Source organism: Odontesthes bonariensis, chromosome 1 (genome assembly GCF_027942865.1).
Source record: "Odontesthes bonariensis isolate fOdoBon6 chromosome 1, fOdoBon6.hap1, whole genome shotgun sequence".
Taxonomy (NCBI): Eukaryota; Metazoa; Chordata; class Actinopteri; order Atheriniformes; family Atherinopsidae; genus Odontesthes; species Odontesthes bonariensis.
In genome coordinates this window covers 18,226,286-18,247,874 of record NC_134506.1, presented here as the reverse complement: position 1 = coordinate 18,247,874, position 21,589 = coordinate 18,226,286, and the positions used below count along the sequence as shown (strand labels likewise).

The window sequence follows — 21,589 nt, the reverse complement described above, 5'->3', positions numbered from 1 at the left end:
ATCGCACGTTTTTGCGCTGTGTAACTGATTGAGAAAAGAGGTTAGTCGTTAAAAATTAATTATAACAGAATTGCATAATCACGCGTGTAGGGTAGCTGATACCAACTGGGTGAAGTGGCACACCTAATGAGATAAAGTAGTACGCTTCCAGGCAAAATGAAGAAGACTTCTCACACGAGTTTCATAAACAGGGCCGATTAATTAGAATGTCATAAGCGGGGGAGGGGCAACACCAAGCCAAATAAAGGCATACACAGACTTATGTTTCTTCTCTTCCTGATATTTATCTATATCTATACATACCTTGCCTCGGGAATACTTAGGAATTGCGAAAGAAAGCTAAATTACACGGCATATAAAGTGTCTTCAGCATAATAAAGTGCAAGGGGTGAGTCTGCAGTCTGTGCTGTGCAGGCTGCAAAGTACATGTGTTGTGGGCAGTCAGCTGACACGCTCATCAATTCACGAGGCTGTGCAAAAACCCCAAAGGGAGCGTAGTGGCAGCTTTAATGCTGCTGTCCAAGTCTTAGCGGGGCCCTGCTACATTCTCACTGCATAGTTTGACCCTACTTTAAAAACAGACATTCATTTCTTTTCCGTCCTAAAATTAGACTATAATGTCAGGAAAAAATATCTTTAAAGACTTCACAAATGTCCAAAAGCTGCACATTCCCTGCTGGTAAATAGTTAGTCAAACAAAAATAAACTTCTTTTCAGCTCCATTTTTTTCAGTCATGTGAGATATTAAAATACTAAATGTCTTCTTTCTGTTAAGGTGAAAAGTGTTACTTGGGTAAAAAAACAACAACAAAAAAACCCAAACAGAAATGTTATGTCATAGCTCGAAATCAGGCATATAGAAAAAGAATGGAAATTTTGTGTCAAAGAAATAGAGGCACTGGTGTTGCGACGTGGGAAACACTTCAAATACATCTTTTACTTAGCAAAAACACCCCCCTTTTTTTTTTTTTTTTTTACAGTTTTTAACCCATTTATCCTTTGCAAACAACCGTTTGATAAAATCAGATTTGACTGCAGAGGTTGCTGTTTAACACAAGCCAATTTAACAAGACCTTTTAACTTACTGCAGATATGACGGTGAAGGAAAAATGATGAAGGCAGGTTCAAATTGTTTTTTAAAAAAAGAAAAGAAAAAAAATACTACTTTCTTATCTATAAATCGTTCTTTGAATCATTAAATATCCATTTATTCAAGTTCACTTTTCACGCTCTTACATACAATACAATCTGATCTACAAAAACATCAGCACGGGACATTGGACATTTTGGTCAAAACATACAAGATACCAAAAGTAAAACCCAAGTGGCTGGCCTGCATGTCGTTTAGCGTCCTGTGTTACAAAGACTTATCATTTAGCTCTCCGCCCCACTTCATCCCTCTCAAGCCTCTAGTCTCTCTTTCCTTGTCCTCAACAGCCGCTTCTCTAACCAGTAAAGCAACCAACTAGTCAGGTTAACACCCAGCAGTAATGCAGCCATTCAAAGGGAGAACGCCTCAAACAAAAAACAAAACTTAAAACTCATGACAAACCGGCTATGATAGAAAATAAGTGGTTTAGAATGATGTGACAGTGGGGGAAAAAAACAAAACAAAAAAACAACCCCAATCCCAGGAAAAACAAAACAAAAAACAGGAAAGTGCTAGTTATTTTCAGTTGAGTTTTGCTTTAGCAGATTTGTAAGTCACATAAACCAACCATCAACAACCCGGGCGACTCCTCCAGCCCAATCTTAGAGTCCCACTAAAGATATTGCAGAATGGGAACAGCACAGCCAAGTCTCTCGTCTCTCTGGAGCTCTGGGTCCTCTGGACGTTGTGTCCAGGATTGAGGATGGAGGGAAAGGTCGGCACCAGAGGAGAGTCGGGTGGCTGAGGGGCTGTAATCCTGTGCGGTGGGGCCAGCTGTACGCTTGCTGTGAGAAAAGCACGGCGGTGACAGCGGCGCGCCTTCAGGCCACATAGTGATACTGGTTAGGAGTCTCCTTGTCACGTTCCATGTAGTCTCTGTCTATGAGCGACTCGATGCGCTTCTTCAGATCTCCAGGCTGTGGAGAGATTAAAGGGAGATGCTGATGAGCTTTGACCGTCGGTGTGTGTGGTGGAAGTAATATGAAAATGAGGACGAGACGTTAATACCTTGACAGGGAACTTCAGCTGGTTGTAGAGCTCTGACACCAGTAAGTTGTGACTGAGGGTCTTCCTCATCTTCATGATGCGCACTACAGCGGCATCAATCTGATACTGCCTGTCTTGAAACACGCGCTCTGTGGTGCTCACCTGCTCCTCCACCTGGTGGAAAAATGTACAAAAGAAATGAGCGAGAAGCAACATTCTGTGGAGGAAGACTTATCTATGGTGGTTAAAAATAAGAAAAGTAAACCACACATTAGAAGGAGGAAAAAAAAACAAATGAGGAAATGAGCTCTTTACCGTTTCCTTCATTTGAATCTGGTTGATCTTGATGCGGAACAGTTTGTGCTTAAAATCGTTGTTTAAGTTGAAACGATCTCCATCTTCCACATCTTTCCCTCGAGGGTTCTTGTTGAGGACACGTGCTTTTCCACAAGCCAGAGACTGCAGCGTACGCCTGAGCTCTCCCTCCTCTGTGCAGGACAATAGAGAATGACAATGTGAGGCAGAAGACGCTTCTGCCACGGCCCGAACGGACACATTACATATTTAAAAACATGTGTAACCTATGCCGGTGGCAGCGTGGATGTCCTCCATGCTGAATTCCTCTCCCTCATTAAACATGAGCAGCACCAGCGTCTGGAACAGGGAAACCTGCAGCTCCTTCTTCCCCTGCAGGATATGATAGTAATTTGAGTAGAGTTCAGATGTTTGTCCATTGTACTCCATGCCCCGTTAAGAGGTACCGAGCCCTTACCTCTTTAAACTCCGCCTTTAGTACAGCGTGGCCCAGTGTGGGCTGCCACTGCAGCTTCCTCCCACTGTGCTTGCCCAGGTAGAACAGTTTGAACACCTCCTGGAGCTTTACCATCTACCAAAACGATGAAAATGATTGATACCAACAAAGATTGCTTACCATCATCACCACAATAACAAAATACAGTGTTTTCATTTGAGTGTCAGTTTAGGTTAACACAATGCACAAAACTGAGCCTTATACAGCTTTCAGGAGCGTCATCTGCTTCCATAATTCCCAAGTGAAGGTTTAGGACATTTGTGTGCACAAAGAGAAGAGCAGCACAAACATAGCAGTGCTTACCTCAGGGGGCAAGTGGACCTCCATAGGTGTGTATGAAGGCCAGTAGCCCATAGTGAGGATGTTGACGGTGAGTTCTATGTTGCTTGGCTCACTCTGGTTCTGTATATACTGAGTCAAAATATCATGATCATTTTACCTCTGTGCACCAAAAATGCATGCGACAAACTGCAGACGGCATCAATGTGTGTGTGTTTCTATTTGAATGTGCTGGGTACCTGTTTGAACTGGATCATGATGTCTTTGGACAGCTCCATGTCCTTAAACATCCCCTCAAGCTTACTGGTAAATGCTGCTCCGCATTCTGCAGGAAGTGAAAACAACAAATATCACAGCTGACATGTCCTCACACCCACTTATATACACTTACAACAGACCATTTCAGGTTTTTGTCCAATTCATATGGTCATGGAAAGTTAACAAAAGCATAATTCCTCAATCAAATTTCAGTTTCAAATCTAATTTAATGTTTCAACTTGAAATTTTAGGTTTAGTCTTATGAAGAGTACTCTGTATACACCACATAAGATAATTCAGACCCCCTCTAAATCCTTTGGATCGCAGGTTAATCTGTTTCCTAAAACAACTTGCTGATTACAGATAGAAGACATGAGACTGTTAATTCACCATGTTTGAGTTTAGAGAGCATGGACTTCTCAGCATCAACAGAGGCACTCTTGCCGACCAGCAGACGCTTGGCCAAGTCCTTCTTATAAAAAGCTTCAAACACATCTTTTCCTGTAGGGAGGAAATGGAGATCAAGAAGTCTCATCACACTGTAACAAGCCTGGAAGCCATAAATAACATTAACTGAGTAACAAGCCCCCCCACACACACACAGAAGTGTAACTGACCGTGTATGAAGCGAAAGATTATCATGATCTTGTCCAGGATCCTCTCCAGCTCCTCCTCTGTCGCCTCTTTGTTCCCAGCTCTTAATTTAGAATCCACATACTTAGCTGGATGGGAGACAATAGCCGAGAAAGATGTTATCACATGTTGGAACTAATACAAAACAAGATCAATTGAGCTGTGCAAATCAATTCAAGAGAATACAGGTTTTTCTTTTACAAAATGAGCGGGGATAAATATAAATCGCTGTCATTGTGTATTTGCCTGACCTACCAATGAGCTCAGCGGGCTTGTTGGGCCTCTTGTTAATAAAAGTCTCAAAGGCCTCCTTCATGGCGTTGATGAAAGCCTCATTTCGTGCAAAGCAGCTCTGTGCCACATTGTCCATCTTGTCTTTGAAGTCCAACAGGTCTTGAACCATGTCCTTGTCCTTCTCTGGAGTGCACACGATCTCTCCACCAAATGACTGCAGTCAGAGAGTGGATAAATGCGTTTGTGAGACACAAGACTGAAAGACTATTGGTGTTTTGTATCTATGAATAAGTTGGACTTCTGTACCTTGATGTAATCCCTCCAGAACTGCAGCAGCGTGGTTAGTCCTCCCTTCACCTTGCTGAAGAGCTGGTAGAGGAGGGCTAGCTCAGTAACACGATTTTCATCCAGCAGAGTGCTTAGACCTGGGCACCAAAAACAGGCATTCATGCAGATGTTTGGATTTCAAATACTAAAAATAAAAATCACAACATTTTACAACTTCTTTCGTACAACTAAATCAAATTAATAAGTTGGAAAATGACATTATACAGCCAGACAAGGAAGTTATTTTAGTTATTTTTTCCATTTAGTGACGGACTATAATCTAATAAATTTAGAATAAAAACATTTAATGTAATCAGCTTTGATACAGATTACACAAGTAAACAAAATAAAGCAAGTCAGAGGTTGTCAAACTCGGGCTAAATTTATGCATCGTTGTCAGATAAATGCAGAGCACTTACATTAATAACCTGCACCAGTGTGGGCATTTATTGTTGTGCAGTGTGTGTCGGCATTAAGCTGCAGTTTAGAGCCCCCAAAAATAAATGTAGCTTAACACACAACATAGATCAGGGCTCCATTATAAAATCAATACAGCCCTTGCACAGCTAAAACTATAAACCTAACGCAATCATTTTCACAAATGCAATTGCACAAACTCTAATAAAGTCTTACCTTTTTGTAGGATGGCAGTCATATGTTCTCCTAAAAGTTGTTTCTCAATGCAGCTAATTAGAGGTTTCCTGTGGATGGAAAAACAACAAAGAAACACTGAGGGCGTGTATCTGGAAGCTGGAGCTGATGTATACATGTACAATACTCACAATCCTCCTTTAGGAAAATGCCTTCATTCTCACCTTCCCATCCTCCAGCTAAATGCCTACTGGGTTTATTTTAAACTTGAACATAAAATGGTAGGAAATAAATGGCTATTTATGTTCACTTTTATGTCAACATGGTGGGTTGTGTTTTTAAAGACAGATGGGGGCGCCTAACGTGATGTCAGCAAGTAGGAGCTTGAGTCATTGAAAAGGGTACGTGTAGCTAATAGATGACATGATTAAGAAACCTTACTGAGTGCTCAGGTCGAGGTAGCTCGCGATCCGATCATTCTCCTCCTCCAGGCGGCGAGCCACGTGATGAAGGTACTCGGGTACCTGGACAAATACGCACATACTCAGTACTTCTTATGCGTTTAACCGGATGCAGATGAATGACTGTGACCACACGATGCACAGAGTGATTGGGAAGTCTCACTTACGTCTCTCTCCTGCATCAGCCGCTGTCCTTCGGCAGCGTAGAGACGGTTGGTCTCAGTCAAAAATCTTTCCTCAAAGGAGTCTTTGTAAACCTGAACAAAAGTAAAGCGGTTTGTTGTCAGTATGCTGATGTGGCAGAGAGGAGATCAGATCTAGAATCAGACGACGTTATTAACCTCCGGAGGGAAAATGAGTCGTCATAGCGGCAACAAGAATGGAGCAACACGATAGAGGCAATTAGAAATATATAAAAAAATAAAATAAAGTGGATTTAATTAAAACGTAAAGTTAAAAAAGATACAACACCTGCAGGTCTGACAACATGCCCAGGAGACTTCGGAGCAGACTGCGGTCAATAGTCTCTCCGTTCCGCTCCAGTTCTATCTGCTCCAAAATGCCTTCGACTGTTCGCTTCTGAACAGCGCTGTCGCTCACAATGTGGGTGCGAAACAGTTCCAACCCTGTGTCCCTGTAGCAAACAAGCACCACATCAGCCTCCAGAGAACACCCTAACAAACAGAACAGCTGGAATAAAGTGCAAGTTTACCAGATGGAGGGGAGGAGAGAGTTCTGCAGCACATAGGTACGATCCAGGAAGAGAAAGATACTTCGGATCATTATCTATGAAGAGAGAAACAGTTAACCCTTTAATTACCCCGACTCAAGTACATTTTCCTGAACAGTGTGGAGGTGCAAATTTGCCCAACTCACAGTTTGCCTGCAATGGTCCTGCCAGCAACGATTCATTCGCTTCAGGAAGGAAAGATTGTCCAAAGACTCTGTGAGCTCCACATTAAGGAGAAAACATCAAACTCGTGCAATTTAACATGACATCTGACCACCTATACAGAACCCTTCCCACAAGGAAGTATAAACACGTTAGTCTAACCGCTGGGGACAAAAACCTGATACCAAAAGCTTTTATTCTTAGGCCTTCTGAACATGTTCAAACAACATTTCACTGCTGAAACTTTTAAGTGAGTTGAGCCTGTGTTGAGTCTTTGAGCAAAAGCGTTATATTCAGAGTGATTTGTAAATTAGATTTGAACATCATAAAAAAAGAACAATAAAGCTACACATTTATCACACAGTGTGTCAAACATCATTTATCCATTTACCAAATGTGATAAACGTTTTGCATACTATGTAATAAATTAGTGTATAAACACTGATGTCAGAACTGCAGTTTATGAGAAGAAGCTGGTTGAGGATGGAACTGAGAAAACAGGTTTGTTTCCCACGGCGCATTATATCTCAAAGTGTCACTACACAGCTCTCGTTTCAAACAAAGTTGAACGAGGTTGTGAAAAGAAAAAAAAAGGATATTCTCTAAACTGATGGATCTGGGCCTTCACGTGATCTTCACACACCTGGCGCAGCTGCTTGTACAGCGTGGGGGAGACTTTATACGAGCACAGGTTCTCCACCGCCTGTTTCAGAAGGTTCATAAGAGACAAAAGCACAAGAGGCAAACATCGTCACAGAGTGAACACTTTGCAACACTGTGCTGGAGACTTTTCAGAACAATCATGAACATTAACGGGCACCTGTTTAACAATCATTAGGCAGAGATTATTTTCATGACTTGACAGATTATCTGCAGAACAAATCTGGCTCTGAAAGTCTGCTTTCACCCTGAGCCTAGCTTCTCTTTTGTTTGTCTGACGTTCTAAGAGATCAAGAGTTAAAAAAATAAAATAAAAACGATTATCAAACACAAAGCACATGTAACTCATGTTTAATCGTTTAGTACCGGTGTTTCTAGAGCTTAACCCTGTTGCACATGGATGAGAGCCTGAGAGAACAACAACCCTAACTTGAGTTCAAACAGACAGACCTGATAGAGCTCTTCCAGATTGTACTTGATAGAAGTGCTGTTCTGGATGGCACCCACTGCGTCCTGAAGCTTCAGCCATGTGTCCTCTGTGTAGTTCTCGGCTAGTTTTGGCCTATCTGTTAGAAAACAACAGCAACAAAGTTAATTTAATTACTCACCTATTTCAACGTTAGCATCAGGACAGGTCGGACATCTTTTAACACAAACAGGATCAAATTCACGGTATCAGCGAATAGTTTTGGACATAACTACTTTCTTTGAAATGAATCTCTAAAATAATGTCTCAAATAGTTTTTGATCACTGTTATTTGTACAATGAACTCAAACTACAACAGTAAAGAAAACTGAATTCTTCTTTTAATTCCACACCGGATTCGGTACTTTTCTTGAAATTGATAAAATCTCACTTAGCTTATAATCATCATTAGATCAGCATCTCACTAAGTTATTTGATTTCTGTGAGTTATGTGTATCACAACATGTATGCATTGTACATTTTGTAGATATTTTTTACAAATATTGTCATGCAGAAAGACTTACTTTAATTATAGAGAGAGAGAGAGAGAGAGGTTGATTACATTAATTTATTCACAGAAATGTGGCGAAGTCGTCTTCAAATTAAATCTTATTTAGTCATTTTTAGTCATTGAATTGAATTGTGTGATGAAGATTTTTTTGTGATTTATGATCTGTATTACCAGTCAAAATAATTGAAAAGACAGAAAAGATTCGCTAAATGTTTGGTAACTTTAGCATGCATCCTACTTTACAACTTTATCAAAACCTATAGATGGATAAACGCACCTCTGATGGGACACTCAAGAGTTTCTGAGGGACTGTAAAAAACAGGCCCGAAGTAACTCTGATTTGAGAGGCCTTGGAAAGGAATCAAAACTAAGAACAGTAACTTTGTTTGCTGCCAAATCAAGCACAGAGCCCAAGGCGGGCAGTTTGTTACAGTATGATCAAAAGCCACATCCTCTGTAGTGTTGTGATCCAAGACGCAGGAGAAAACACTCAGAAACGGTACCTTTCAAATTCTTGATCACTAATTTCTTTGAGGCGCCTGTTTTGCCCGACGCTACTGCGGACGTCCTGGCCATCCCGTTTGTGCCGTGCTCCGTTAGAGCCGAGAAGCTGGCCCTCTTGTCCTGTCGGGTGTCCTCTGCCATTATCAGATTAGCGCTTTGGCTTAACGCAGTATGGTTCAAGTGTTTTGCTAAATTACTGTTGGATTGTTCTGCCGCCTGTTTCTTCACTGTCAGCAACACTGTCTCTTTGTTGAACCACACGTCTTTGGTTGAAAGCACAGCAACTCGCGGCCTATTTAAAACACATGTAAAAGCACACAGTTGACTACCGCAGGGTTAGTTAATCAGACAACATAACTACCGACAGTTAAGTAAACAGACAGCTAGCTAACAGTGTTGTTATCTAAAACTGCAGCACACTTCAGCGACCACTTTCCGTCTTATTCACAACGCTATAGCTATGCAGGCTAGTCCATGTCAGTGCTGACTCTTACAGATTTTAACCAGCACAGTTGCTGTATTATGCAAAAGTAAACCAAAATATAACAGCGAAATCATTAGCGTTGATATAACAGACTCATGTTATTAGTGGCTGTCTTTACCATGGAGCTAGCTAGCACAACAAAATGGCTTTTCTCAGACAGTCAGTTGAACAGGTGCATCCTGGGAGAAAAGCAGCCGAGGTGCGTTCAGGAACAGCTGAACCTTCGACTGTTTTTTTTTCCTCAGATGTGTCATCGTGTTGTCAAATTATTTTGAAATTTCAGTTAATAAATACAGATTAGATAAGCGTCTATAGCGCAATCCACTGTATTGAAATACAAGTAATGTCCATATTATAAGTTTATCTGGAAAAAAGAGCATCTACAAGAAAAAAAAACTATTTTATATTGGAAAATTCTGTTGTCACACCATTTTGGGTTCCATAAAAAATGATTAAGTATTCATGAAAAGAAAATGGTGAAAGTTGTTTTTTTTAAAATGTATTTTGCTGCATTTACAGTTGGTCAACTCAACTTACATTTGTCTAAAGAGAACTAGGACCAACTACAACTGTACCATGTGATGTAGTCTCTTTCCTCTAAGTTGTTGTTTCTACTTTTTTTCAATCAAAGGCCTCATATGACATTCTTCAACATGTTCAAAAGGAAATAATAAAAAAAGCAAATTATCGATACAAAGTCCACATCTTAATTTGTTTTAAATGATCTACATTAGTTTTAATTTTGTCTGACATTATGCGTTTGTTCAACATTTGTTGTGTCTAAATGTGACATATAACCTAAATAGATTTCTTTTAAATGCAATGTATTCTTAGTATAATTACTTATATTTTAGTTTGATTATGTGTTCAACTTAATATGAATCCATTCATACCCAATCTCTAATACTGCAAGGTTCTAAAAACATTAAATAGAGACATTATATAAGTATTCAGTTTCCATAAGTCAATAGTTGATTAAATAAAATGCATCACTACTATGGAAACCTACTATGGAAAATTATTTAGAAATTAAGAAAATCCAAAACATCAATGATATTAAGCATGTCACAGCATTATAAATGTAATAATGTCTGACATAAAGGTAAATACCGTCAAATTACAGTTGTACATTTGTATTTTTGAGGTCATGTCAAGAATCTTTTAAAGATAGTTTGGTAGGAACTATTCTAGAATTTCCACACACTTCATCAACTTTGATATTTATTTTGCATAAATGTACAGATGCTTTTGAAATGCATAAATGTACAGATGCTTTTGAAATGTATAAATGTACAGATGCTTTTGAAATGCATAAATGTACAGATGCTTTTGAAATGTATAAATGTACAGATGCTTTTGAAATGTATAAATGTACAGATGCTTTTGAAATGCATAAATGTACAGATGCTTTTGAAATGTATAAATGTACAGATGTTTTTGAAATGCATAAATGTACAGATGTTTTTGAAATGCATAAATGTACAGATGCTTTTGAAATGTATAAATGTACAGATGCTTTTGAAATGCATAAATGTACAGATGCTTTTGAAATGCATAAATGTACAGATGCTTTTGAAATGCATCCCTGTCCTCTCTGAAGTCGCCTGTTGTCACTAAAAACTTTCCGCCCTTGCTGGATGGTCTTGAACGCACCTATATGTCACCTCCAGGGGTCAGTTCAGATGGGCGGTGTTCAGATGGGCGGTGTTACTCTGGATCAGGAGACCTAACGCTACCAGTCGGTTCACAATTACCTCCTGTCAGTGCGGTGCTACCTGACGCACTATGGCTAAATTGATGTTTAACCGTGAAGACATGCCATGTTGGCCGTTTCGGGAGCAGTGAGGCTCGCCTGTTGGTGATTATCCGGCCTGCCGTCCTGAGCGCTTCTGCAGCGGTAGGTAAGCTGGCTGCTAACGCCGAATACTAAGAGATAAACTAGGCAGGGAGTTGTTCCACAAAGCATCATCTCATCGGTGGAGAGGTCGATTGGTATTAAAGTCCTAATTTTTAATGTAAAGGAAACAACACGACTTTATTGAACACACGGTGAACAATCTCTTTTTTAGCCGCAAAGTAAATCTTGCTTCGCTGTGCTTAGTTTGCTAGCATTAGCCTCGCTCTTTAAGAGACGGATTAAGCTAGTGCCAGCTTCGCTAACTAGCCCAGAAGCTACCTAAAAACTGACTACTTTCTGAAATAGTTAATTTTGTAGGTTCATACGAATAAAACCTCCCCGTATCTAGACAATAATTGGTAACCAGTGAACGTTTTTGCTCGTTACTTGGTTTGATTAACTAGCTGGAGCTAACGTCATTAGCTTATTCAGCATGACAGTGTTGGCTAATGTTGAGTCAAAAATCCGTCCCAGAACACAAGTCTTTAAAAGGTCCTCGTTTAAGCCATATGATTTTTTTTTTAATTGAATAGGAAAGTTTAGAGAAAATGCTGTGTTACTGTAATAGAGCACACATAAAAATGTAATTTCTGTTGTAAAGATGTTTTTCTATGTACTCATGCATCTATATATTTAGGTAAATGTTTAAAAAAAATATTGTATAAAGCTATGAAACGTTCATAAAGTACCATATGCTAAGTCATATGACTAAATCGTAAACGTGTGTTGTAATCTGTAGTCATGTGAAACGGACGTCTGGCAAACAGTTTCAGGAAGTGTAGATCTCAAGGATGAAATGCTTGAATGAATGGGAATGCATTGCATTCCCAGTGTCACCCTTTTTGTGCAGGCAGGGTAGTGTACTTACATGGTACATTTAATCAGATTACACAAAATGACGATAATCGACCTAGGCTGCATGCAGAGAGAAGTTGCGGTGCGGTTGTACTTTGTCAGGAATGACTTTATTACCTTTTGACTACATTTTCTTAAAAATATGGCAATCAAAATGTGAACTAAGGAAACGTTAGAGGGCACCTGTTGACATTCTTGCCAGCACATCATGTGTTCTGCTTTGGATAAAGTAAAATTACCCTCTCAAGTTGTCAGCTTTATCATTACTAATTACATTTGATTCATTATGTTTTATGAGTTATTTATCATTTTGAGTTCTGGAGTTGGGTGGTAATGTGAGATCAACATTTCCAGCAAATTCTTCCATAACTCGTCTATCCCAGTTCTGATCAATAAATTACCCTGCAATTTATATTCAGTAATTAACTACATTTCAAAGAAATCCAACCCAACCCTGTGCACAAGTAGTGGCTTGTGTTCTTTTTATGGGTCTGACTGAGCATAAACTAACCTTGCTGCACTGCTGAGGTTGAATTCGATGCTTTTAACAAGAACAGTTGGAAAGATTTCAGTGTTTGAGCTGCTTAAAAGCAGCAGAATAGTTCTGAAGTTTGTTCACAGAAAAACAAAAGTTGTACAGTACATGGTCTGTGCGCAGTTTTGTTGATGCTTGTCTGTTTGTTTTCCCCTTCTAGTGTAGATGCCTTGGCTGAGATGAGTGTGAAAGCTTTTGAGCTTGTCCCCGCTGTGGAGCGAGATCTCCTCATGGGCGACAAAGCTCGCATCAACATTGAGTGCATTGAATGCTGTGGAAAGCACCTGTACGTGGGCACCAATGACTGCTTCATCCACCACTTTCTGCTGGATGAGGTCACCTCGTCCAAAGGGAAACTGAGTTACTCGTCCCAGAAACTGCTGCACAAATACCTTGGCCTCAAGAAACCAGTCGCTGAGCTCCGGGCTGCTTCTGCTTTGGAGCGTCTGATAGTGCTTTGCGATGCCATAGTGTTCCTTGTTGACATGGTGACGCTGGAGACTGTGCCTTCGGCGGCAGGGGGTGGAGTCAAGATCAGAGGTGTGACTGCGTTCTGTATAAATGAGAACCCAGTGAGTGGGGATCCGTTTTGTGTGGAAATCGGTGTACTCTCTTCCAAGAGACGGACGGTTCAGATTTACATGGTGTACGAGGACAGAGTACAGCTGGTCAAAGAGGTGAGCACTCCCGAGCAGCCCTGTGCCGTCAGCCTTGACGGCTACTTCTTGTGCCTGGCCCTCGCGACACAGTACATGATCCTGAACTACAACACAGGAACCTCACAAGACCTCTTCCCCTACAACAGCGAGGAGAGGACACCCATTGTGAAGAGGATCAGCAGGGAAGAGTTCCTCCTAGCAGCACCTGGTGGTTTGGGTAAGTTAGTACAATACAATGTGATGCAGTGATTTAAATTACACTTGCAGCAAAGAGGATAATATATGTCTCAGTATCCTCTCTTACTTGCGGGATTATCAAAAGTATCTCATTTTAATATGTATTGTCTGTTTTTAAAGTTCAGTTTTTGGCTGTAAAATCTCCACTTGATGTAGAAAATACTCGTTTCAAGTATTTTGAGACCTATTAATTGATGTAATTTATTATGTTATGTCAGGTTGACTTCCACGGTATTCAGACTGTGTGAAACTTATTTTTTCAGTAGCATTGTTCTGTTTTTTGAAAGGTTATAAGCGTTTTCCTACTCAAGTTAAATGCTTGCCTGACTTCTCCTTGTTGATTTGTTGTTGTTGTTGTTTTTTTTTTTGTTGTTTTTTTCAAAACTGCCTCTCCACATCTGACATCTAGGAATGTTTGCCAATGCTGAAGGGATATCTCAGCGGGCTCCAGTCAGCTGGTCAGAGAGCGTCATCGCTGCCGCTGTGTCTTTTCCGTACGTGGTGGCTTTGGATGAGAACTTCATCACCATCCACAGCATGCTGGACCAACAGCTGAAACAGACCCTTTCATTCAGGGATGGACACGTTCTGCAAGATTTCGAAGGTATCCTCATGTAGTGCTTTTCTTAGGGCCATTCAGTTTGTGACGTCTAATCAAACCACGTATTATCCAAGAGAGTTGGTGATGGTTCCCATTACTCCTTTTCTTTTATGCATTATGAAGAGATTTTTAACTCTGTTTTAATTATTAATGGTCATTTGAGGAACTAGTACATGAATCTAGATGACCATTTCGCCTTGATACCCAAAAGAAAATGGGCTGTTTATCCCTTCATCTTGAAGGGATAAAGACTCATTAACATGTATTTACCATGTGCAACCACTTAGAAAGTACTCCAGAAAGCTCCCCAAGTTTTGTACAGCTGCACACGAGTTGAAAATCTCTTTAACTTTTTCAGAGAGGAACTGTTGTCGTCACTTTCACTTCTTTTTGGTCAGCCAGTTATCATGGCCTGTCTCATTACCCTGGTTACAGAGAAAATGGACTACAAGTGTAGACTGAATAAGTTATAGACAAAGCCATCCGCCGCTGGGTGTGAAGCCAGTGTGGCAGTGCTATAAAGTGTTTGTGGGCTTTAGAACATATCTGGCTTCAATTGGCTCCCATTCAAAAAAAAAAAGAAAAACTCAACTTCTTGGGAGTGACAGAGTCGTTATGGTCTTGTTAGCTGGTTTGACACCCTTTAATTAGTTTGCAGGAGGCCCCCTGAAAATAATTGAAGCATTCCAGAGAGAAACTCCTCAAAGAAACTCGCTTTTGTCCAATTAGATGTCATGGGGTCATTATCCAGACCTCCCCTATTGTCCAAAATTTGGCCATCCCTGGATCTTCAAAGCCTACCTACGATGGCTAAGTGAATGAGTAGAATGACTCTTTCCAAGCAGTATGATCGAAGACATTTTTTTTGTTGCTGGTGAGCCCCACTATAACCTGCGGACACTTAAAAAGACAGCAGTTTCATTCAGCAGTATTCTCCACGTTCTTCTTTTGGTTTCACGGCCTGCAGCCACAACACAACCCTGACAGATTCGGGAGTGTCGCACTAATATAACCTCGAGTGTCGGGGTGCTTCTCGCTCTTAAATGCTTTATTGTTGCTCACGGTTTATTGATAAATGAACAACAGGCGCAGAGTATTAAATGTAGTGGTAGGAATTCATTGCTTTGGTTCGTTGGAGCAAGAAACCAAAACCCTCTGATGGGAAGTGGCTGAAAGCTGTGTCGAGCAACACACGAGGGACTTTCCTTTTAATGTGCTCTGAAAGCCCGGCTGACCTTTTTCTTCTGTGGGAACATTTCAGTGCAGTGTCATATTGGAAATATCATTCAGGTTAGCTTTAAGGATAAGGCGTGAGAGTAATGCATTGCTCTGCACAGATCCACACAGGATTTTAAGGGCTGAATATATTGTGATGTGCTTGGAGCTAAACCAGCTCTAAGCTGGAGCAGGATCCCCCAAAGGGTTTTGACATGCTTCGTTTCCTCTTGTTTGACAGCAGTGGCTAAGCTACCTTTTCAGAGCTGAAGACTTTTTGAAGGTTGCTCTGTAAGACGCTGGATTAAAGTTGAGCAGAGCCGACTGTTTATGAACAAGCAACTGGTGAAATCCCCGTGTGACCTGTCGGCGTGTTTGTTTTTAGGAAAGGTCATGCTGGCTTCCACGAAGGCTGTGTACATTCTGGTGCCTCTGCCGCTCGAGAGACAGATCCAAGACTTGCTGGCCAGCCGTAGAGTGGAGGAGGCTCTCGTCCTCACAGAGGGAGCACAGAGAAATATTCCCAAAGACAAGTTCCAGGTTGGCAACAGTGAGCCGAAATTTGTTGAAAAGCTGCGCGGGACACGAAAAACAGTATCCTCAGAATATTTGAACATTTGAAAGCACAAATGTCTTCTGTGTTCTCACTTTGCTGCTTCAGATTTTGCACAAAAGAATCCTCCAGCAGGCTGGTTTCATACAGTTCGGTCAGCTTCAGTTTCTGGAAGCGAAAGAACACTTCAGGTAAGAGTGTGTTTGGTAACGTCAGCTATTCTGTGCTTCACCCCATTCAGACAGCGGTTTTCAGTATTTAGCATCGTTGTCGTGTTTACTTTTCCTTTTTTTTATAATTTAACTGACTTTTCAAGTGTGGCCGGCGTGTGCGCAAACTGTCACTGTCACCATTCAATATATTCAAAATATCATCCTCCTCCCCTCCTTTGGCAGGCATATCTTTTCTCTTCATGGCCGACTGTCCCAACCATCGCCACATTTTGTTAGTGTTTGCGTCTGTGTTTGTAGCCTACCAATAACTCGCTGTCAAATAATGCTCCCCCTTCTCAATGCATTCATGACAACGATGGAGCAGAGTCACCTAAATAAAGACAGAAGTGTCCCAAATACAAAAATCAAATGGTGAATGACACCCCATTTGTGCATGTTAAGCTGCTTGTTAATACGATAAGTGTTTTTATTACTTTGCATGTCTTCCAAAAGAGAAAATAATCAGACGCAGGGTAGCAAAACATTATGGGCGTGAAAACGAAACTTAGAAAATCGGCTCGGCGCATGCGCAAAGTAGCAATTCTCGACAAGTTGGAGAAATCGGCGTCTATCGTATTTCCAAACCAAGAGTGACCCACTCCCCTAGTACGGCAGCCTCGGCGGATGAGTTCCCATAGAAACTGCGCTCGCGCGTCCCACGCATAGACTGTATATAATAGGTTCGCGACGCGTCCCGCGAAATAGATGGTAAAGTTCCTCATTTATCATCAGCCAAGCCGGCTAGTGAGTTTTTTTTAATACACGCCAAAAATAACTTTCATCCGCATTTGGCGGGTGTTAATTTAGAGCCCTGGTGACATCGTAAAGCAGTGAAAGGATTTTTGTCCCCCATCAAGTAACTGTCCCTTAAATGTTTTCTACGGTTTAATAAGCAATAGAGTCACAATTTTAAATCAATAATTTACTAAGAGGCAGTATAAGTGATCAGTTTGCCGAAAACCGGCATTGACATCCTGTAAAACACTGACATCGTAGTGACACCCAACTGTGACATCCTGTAAAACACTGACATCGTAGTGACACCCAACTGTGACATCCTGTAAAACACTGACATCGTAGTGACACGCAACTGTGACATCCTGTAAAACACTGACATCGTAGTGACACGCAACTGTGACACCCAGTGGCCTGCCACCGGAAGTGTCACTACAACATGCCACTGCCACAAATTGAGCTTGCTGTCTCTGAGATTTTCTACGTCTTCCTTTTTCCGGTCGGATTCCCTCGCTCAGTGGCCGTTTTTGTGATCTTGTATTCTCAGGAAGGGTCAGCTGGACGTGCGGGAGCTGATATCTCTCTACCCGCTCCTGCTTCCGGCCTCCTCGTCGTTCACGCGCTGTCATCCGCCCCTCCATGAGTTTGCAGATCTCAACCATTTAGCACAGGGTGACCAAGAAAAAGTGCTGCGATGCAAGAGATTCCTCATTAGTTATTTAGGAGAGGTAACTGGATTAAATAAAAAAAATAAAAAAATTGATCGACTTACAAGTAATTTTTCAGTGTGCTTTCACATCTTTGGTTTTTGTAACTCTGGGTCTATTCCTCCTCGGTGCTCACAGGTACGAAGCACAGAGGTGGTGAACGGCTGCAGAGAAGACGTGGACACGGCGCTGTTGAAGCTCTATGCTGAGCAGGATCACGAGAGCCTTTTAGACCTCCTAGCTTCAGACAATGCCTGCGTGCTAGCAGACAGCATCCCGTGGCTGGAGAAATATCACAAGTGTGTATGCTCTTATTACTCAATCGTTGTGCTGACAATATGTATTTAAAACGGTTCGTGTCCTTTAGAGAACAGTTAAAGTCGCAGAGTTTAATCCTTTAAACCTTTTGTACAAGCTCGGGTTATTGAATACGCTCACTTCTCCTGAACACTCGCACTGCTGTGTGTTCGAATTATCTACAGTATGGATACTGAGAAGGATAAATGACTGATCTCCCTTTGGAAACTGTACAAATTGGGATGTAAAGTTACAGCTGAGGATCACTGTGATAATTGGTAGTATTTTCATTAATTATTGCAGTCCTAGAATGAACAAATTCCTCGAGGAACAGTCTGAGATGGGGCTTTGTTGGCTGAACACGTCTCGGTGTCCTCTGCTATTAATTAACACCCTGTTGGCGCTAGAGAACGGTGTCCAGTTTAGTCAAGCCAATGTAATTAGTTTGTTCAAAAAGATATATTCACGAGGGAGAAGCTTTAATTCACGAAGTCTATTTCTCTTCCAGATATTTTGCACTTGGGCTGCTCTATCATTATCACAGTCAGGATTCAGCTGCCCTTCAGGTATGCATCCCCCACATTTGGTTGATGTTTAGTTGTCCTAGACAAATCTGGATCAAAATAATGTTGAAGAGTTTGTCCTGTTCCCTCCTTTCTATTTCTGCTAGTTGTGGATCCGAGTGGCAGATGGGGATCTGCAGGACTCGACACGATCTGACCTTTTTGAGTACCTTGTGGACTTTCTCTGCTCCTCCTCCAATCTGGAGCTCGTATGGAAGTACGCAGACTGGGCCTTGCGGAAGGATCCCACCGTAGGTTACCAAAAATGTAACTCTGCTATCTAATTATTAGTGCAACATAACCCAGAGTCGATTTTTGGAGAGATGAGATCTGTCACCTTCCAGGGCTCACAAGATACTGCTTCAGTTCTTCATTGATGAAACGATTATTATTGAATTCCTTTCATAGAGCAACGCACAGCTCAGTGACTTAAATAGGAAAACAAATCGAATAAATATCTTTTTTTTGCTGTGCATTGCATTGTTTTAAATCATCGTGAATGATTACATCTTTAAACTTAAACTCATTCTCAATAAATAATGTGCTGTTTTTCTAAGTCTAAACAAAGTCTAAACCTAGCTTTTCTTTTTTCTTCATAGATGGGTGTTCGCATTTTTACAAAGAGGCCTGCTGATAAAGATGGTTCAGAGCCGAACCCTGGCGATGTCGTCACCTACCTGGGGAAGCACAACCAGGCGCTGCTTCTTTACTTGGAGCACCTTGTGCTGGAGAGAAGAACACAGGTACAACTAATGGATTAAAAACTGTTTACGACAAATATGACAGACAGACATCGTGGCTTTTTAATATCCTCGTTTAGTTAAAAACAGTGTCTGCATCATAATCCCTATACTTACTAGTTACACAGATAAAATGCTGTGGGGAAACAAATAGAATCACGATAATCTTTGTGTACATACATCTTAAGGTTATGGTCGGGCATATCATCACTTTGTGGTGGGTGTAATCCTGTTCCACAACCAGCAGACATTGGACAGATGCATGAATAACTTGATTTCGGGTAGTTTGTAGAATCTTCTTTACAGCCAAAACTGGGCTGGGGGGTTTGCTGTTGGAAAGCTGCACGACAATCACAGTCTTAACAAGCCTGAGATGCTGTTTTGTAACTGCTCCAGGAAAAACACATTTTGCTGCAGCATGGTGAGCATAATAAGAGGGATTTCCCTGCAGTATCCGTTCTCCAAGGTATTGAGCTGGATTGTTGTCATTGATGGATTTGTCATGGAATGCAACATTTTCACGATCCATCACATCCCAGGTGGTAAAAACCGCTTTAATGAAGCCGGTCACATGAGACACAACAGCTCAGTCCCTGACTTTGTGCCTCATTCCCGACCTGTGAGCTCTGGCAGTGAAGTACATTGGATTAAACTACATAAGAAAATGGACGATCGAATGCTTTCGCAGATTATAAAAGCTTAGTTTAAGCAAGATGTTCTTATGTCCGACACGATGTCGCACTAAGAGTTTGATGTGTTGTTAGTGACACCCTTTGTGTAGGCGAGTAATGGCCTTTCTTATGGACGTGTCACAATTGGTAACCAAGGTGAAAAAGAGGACACGCTTTGCATTTTATTCTTTTCAGTAGCCTAAATTGATCATAATCTTTTATTTCTAATGAATATAAAATGGGTTGTTTGGATGATGGTTTTGAAGATTTTATCTTTTATTTATGGTTCAGCTGAGCACCTTCCTCGTGTAAGGCTCATTTTACTGGTGTTTTTGTGTGTATGCAGAAGGAAAAGTTCCACACACATCTGGCTGTGTTGTACCTGGAGAAGGTCTTATCACTACTGTCAAAGTCGGCAACAGGTGAAGAGCAGCTGAACAGAGCTAGAGAGAGGCTCCAGGCCTTGCTCAGGGAGTCCAATTTATACCGTGTGCAGTTTCTTTTAGGTAAGACGCACATCTAAAGGTGGTGGTGAACAGGAATGTTTTTTAACATCGATGTTTCGATCCGTATACATCTGCATTTCTTCTTGATGTTTTGTGCTCTGCTTCGTTTAGGTAAAATGGAGAGCTGTGAACAACTACTGCTAGAACGTGCAACACTACATGGAAAATTAGAGGAACACGACAAAGCACTGCACATACTGGTGCACGAGCTCAGAGACTTCCCGTCCGCTGAGGCCTTCTGTACATGGGCCTCTTCTAGTCGAGATTCTGCGTACCAACGGCAGCTCTTTCACCTGCTTTTGGGGGTGTATCTGGATGAGAATCCTCCTGGGAAAGGTCAGGCGGCACGCGGTGGTGGTGGGGAGCTGGAAATGGCGGCTGTGGACCTCTTAAATCGGCACGGGGAGGTGTTTGATCCCATCCGTGTCCTACGAATGCTCCCAGAAGGCTGGTCACTACAGCTGCTGCGACCTTTTTTAAATCGAGCCATTAGGGCCAATATGCACGCCTGCCGCACGTCACAGATTGCTGTGGGCCTCGCACACTCTGAAAACCTTCAGCTGCTGCATGACAGGGTGAGAAACAAAAGAACTAACACGGTGTTGTGCAAGTTGGTTAGATAAAAGCTGAATTTATCCCTTAGATGATGACTTTTGTTTGGCATAAACGATGCATTCAAAGGGGATATTATGATTTATCCTGAAGCTGTTGGCGACGGTAAATTTGTTTTAAAGTGCTATCCAAGTGCTCAGTCCTGCTTTAACTTGTTGCTACTGTTCTCTGCTCTTTTTTTCTTTCTCACCTGCAGTTGAAAGAGCGTAAGAAACCCATCTTTGTGTCCGAGAAGAAGGGATGCCACCTTTGCCACAACACCTTCAGTGAGCCGGCCGTGGTGTGTCTGCCGGGAGGAGTGCCTGTCCACACTCACTGTGTTGCACAGAGAGTAAGAGACTCCCCCACAAAGAGACAGTTGACTAATAGCAGTAACCATACGTGAGACTAGACTTTTTGGCATTGCACTCTGATCTGTGACTGGAGGCACCGAACCCCAGCACGACGCTGAGCTTTTGGACGGCCGAGGACTGCGGTGTGAACAAGGAGCACAGAACATCGATTTCCATTGGCAGCACCTGCTGTGGAGTTAAAAATTTTTTTTTTTTAAAAACACGCAAAGAAAGCTGGCTGGAGGGAATGTGCCTGAGAGAAAAACACATTATTTCAGCTATTTATTCACGTGCGGCAGTTGTACCACATTTTCAGACTGAATGTTTGTCCTGGTTCAGTTCTGTGGCCGCCCCGTCTCTGCTCACATGGTTGTTAACCCGAATCGGACAAAATGTTTTAACTACAGAACAAAC

At 41.6% G+C, this 21,589-nt stretch overlaps 2 protein-coding genes across 4 annotated transcripts; one reads left to right on the top strand and one right to left on the bottom strand.

Moving 5' to 3' along the window:
• Window positions 1-1,165: 1,165 nt before the first annotated feature.
• On the bottom strand, window positions 1,166-9,360 carry cul4a (cullin 4A). The gene is made up of 20 exons (XM_075448604.1): window positions 8,764-9,360; window positions 7,734-7,849; window positions 7,223-7,326; window positions 6,608-6,677; window positions 6,444-6,517; window positions 6,203-6,365; window positions 5,899-5,988; window positions 5,712-5,794; window positions 5,313-5,380; window positions 4,659-4,777; window positions 4,374-4,566; window positions 4,103-4,207; window positions 3,876-3,986; window positions 3,467-3,552; window positions 3,252-3,359; window positions 2,910-3,023; window positions 2,719-2,824; window positions 2,453-2,625; window positions 2,159-2,311; window positions 1,166-2,067 (listed from the first exon to the last, which is right to left on the bottom strand). The coding sequence occupies exons 1-20, from the start codon at window positions 8,903-8,905 to the stop codon at window positions 1,972-1,974; spliced, it is 2,274 nt and encodes a 757-aa protein (XP_075304719.1). The 5' UTR covers window positions 8,906-9,360; the 3' UTR covers window positions 1,166-1,971.
• A 1,578-nt stretch (window positions 9,361-10,938) lies between these two features.
• tgfbrap1 (transforming growth factor, beta receptor associated protein 1) lies at window positions 10,939-21,379 on the top strand. 3 transcript variants are annotated; one of them, XM_075448491.1, is made up of 13 exons: window positions 10,939-11,145; window positions 12,701-13,411; window positions 13,841-14,035; window positions 15,633-15,787; window positions 15,909-15,991; window positions 17,295-17,475; window positions 17,593-17,753; window positions 18,260-18,317; window positions 18,422-18,565; window positions 18,914-19,057; window positions 20,072-20,231; window positions 20,343-20,806; window positions 21,040-21,379. In XM_075448491.1, the coding sequence occupies exons 2-13, from the start codon at window positions 12,715-12,717 to the stop codon at window positions 21,226-21,228; spliced, it is 2,631 nt and encodes an 876-aa protein (XP_075304606.1). In that variant the 5' UTR covers window positions 10,939-11,145; window positions 12,701-12,714; the 3' UTR covers window positions 21,229-21,379. The 3 variants fall into 3 exon arrangements, with proteins under 3 accessions (XP_075304606.1, XP_075304461.1, XP_075304530.1); XM_075448346.1 differs by having other exon boundaries at window positions 12,696-13,411; XM_075448415.1 differs by having other exon boundaries at window positions 10,939-11,149; window positions 12,696-13,411.
• The last annotated feature ends 210 nt before the right edge of the window (window positions 21,380-21,589 follow it).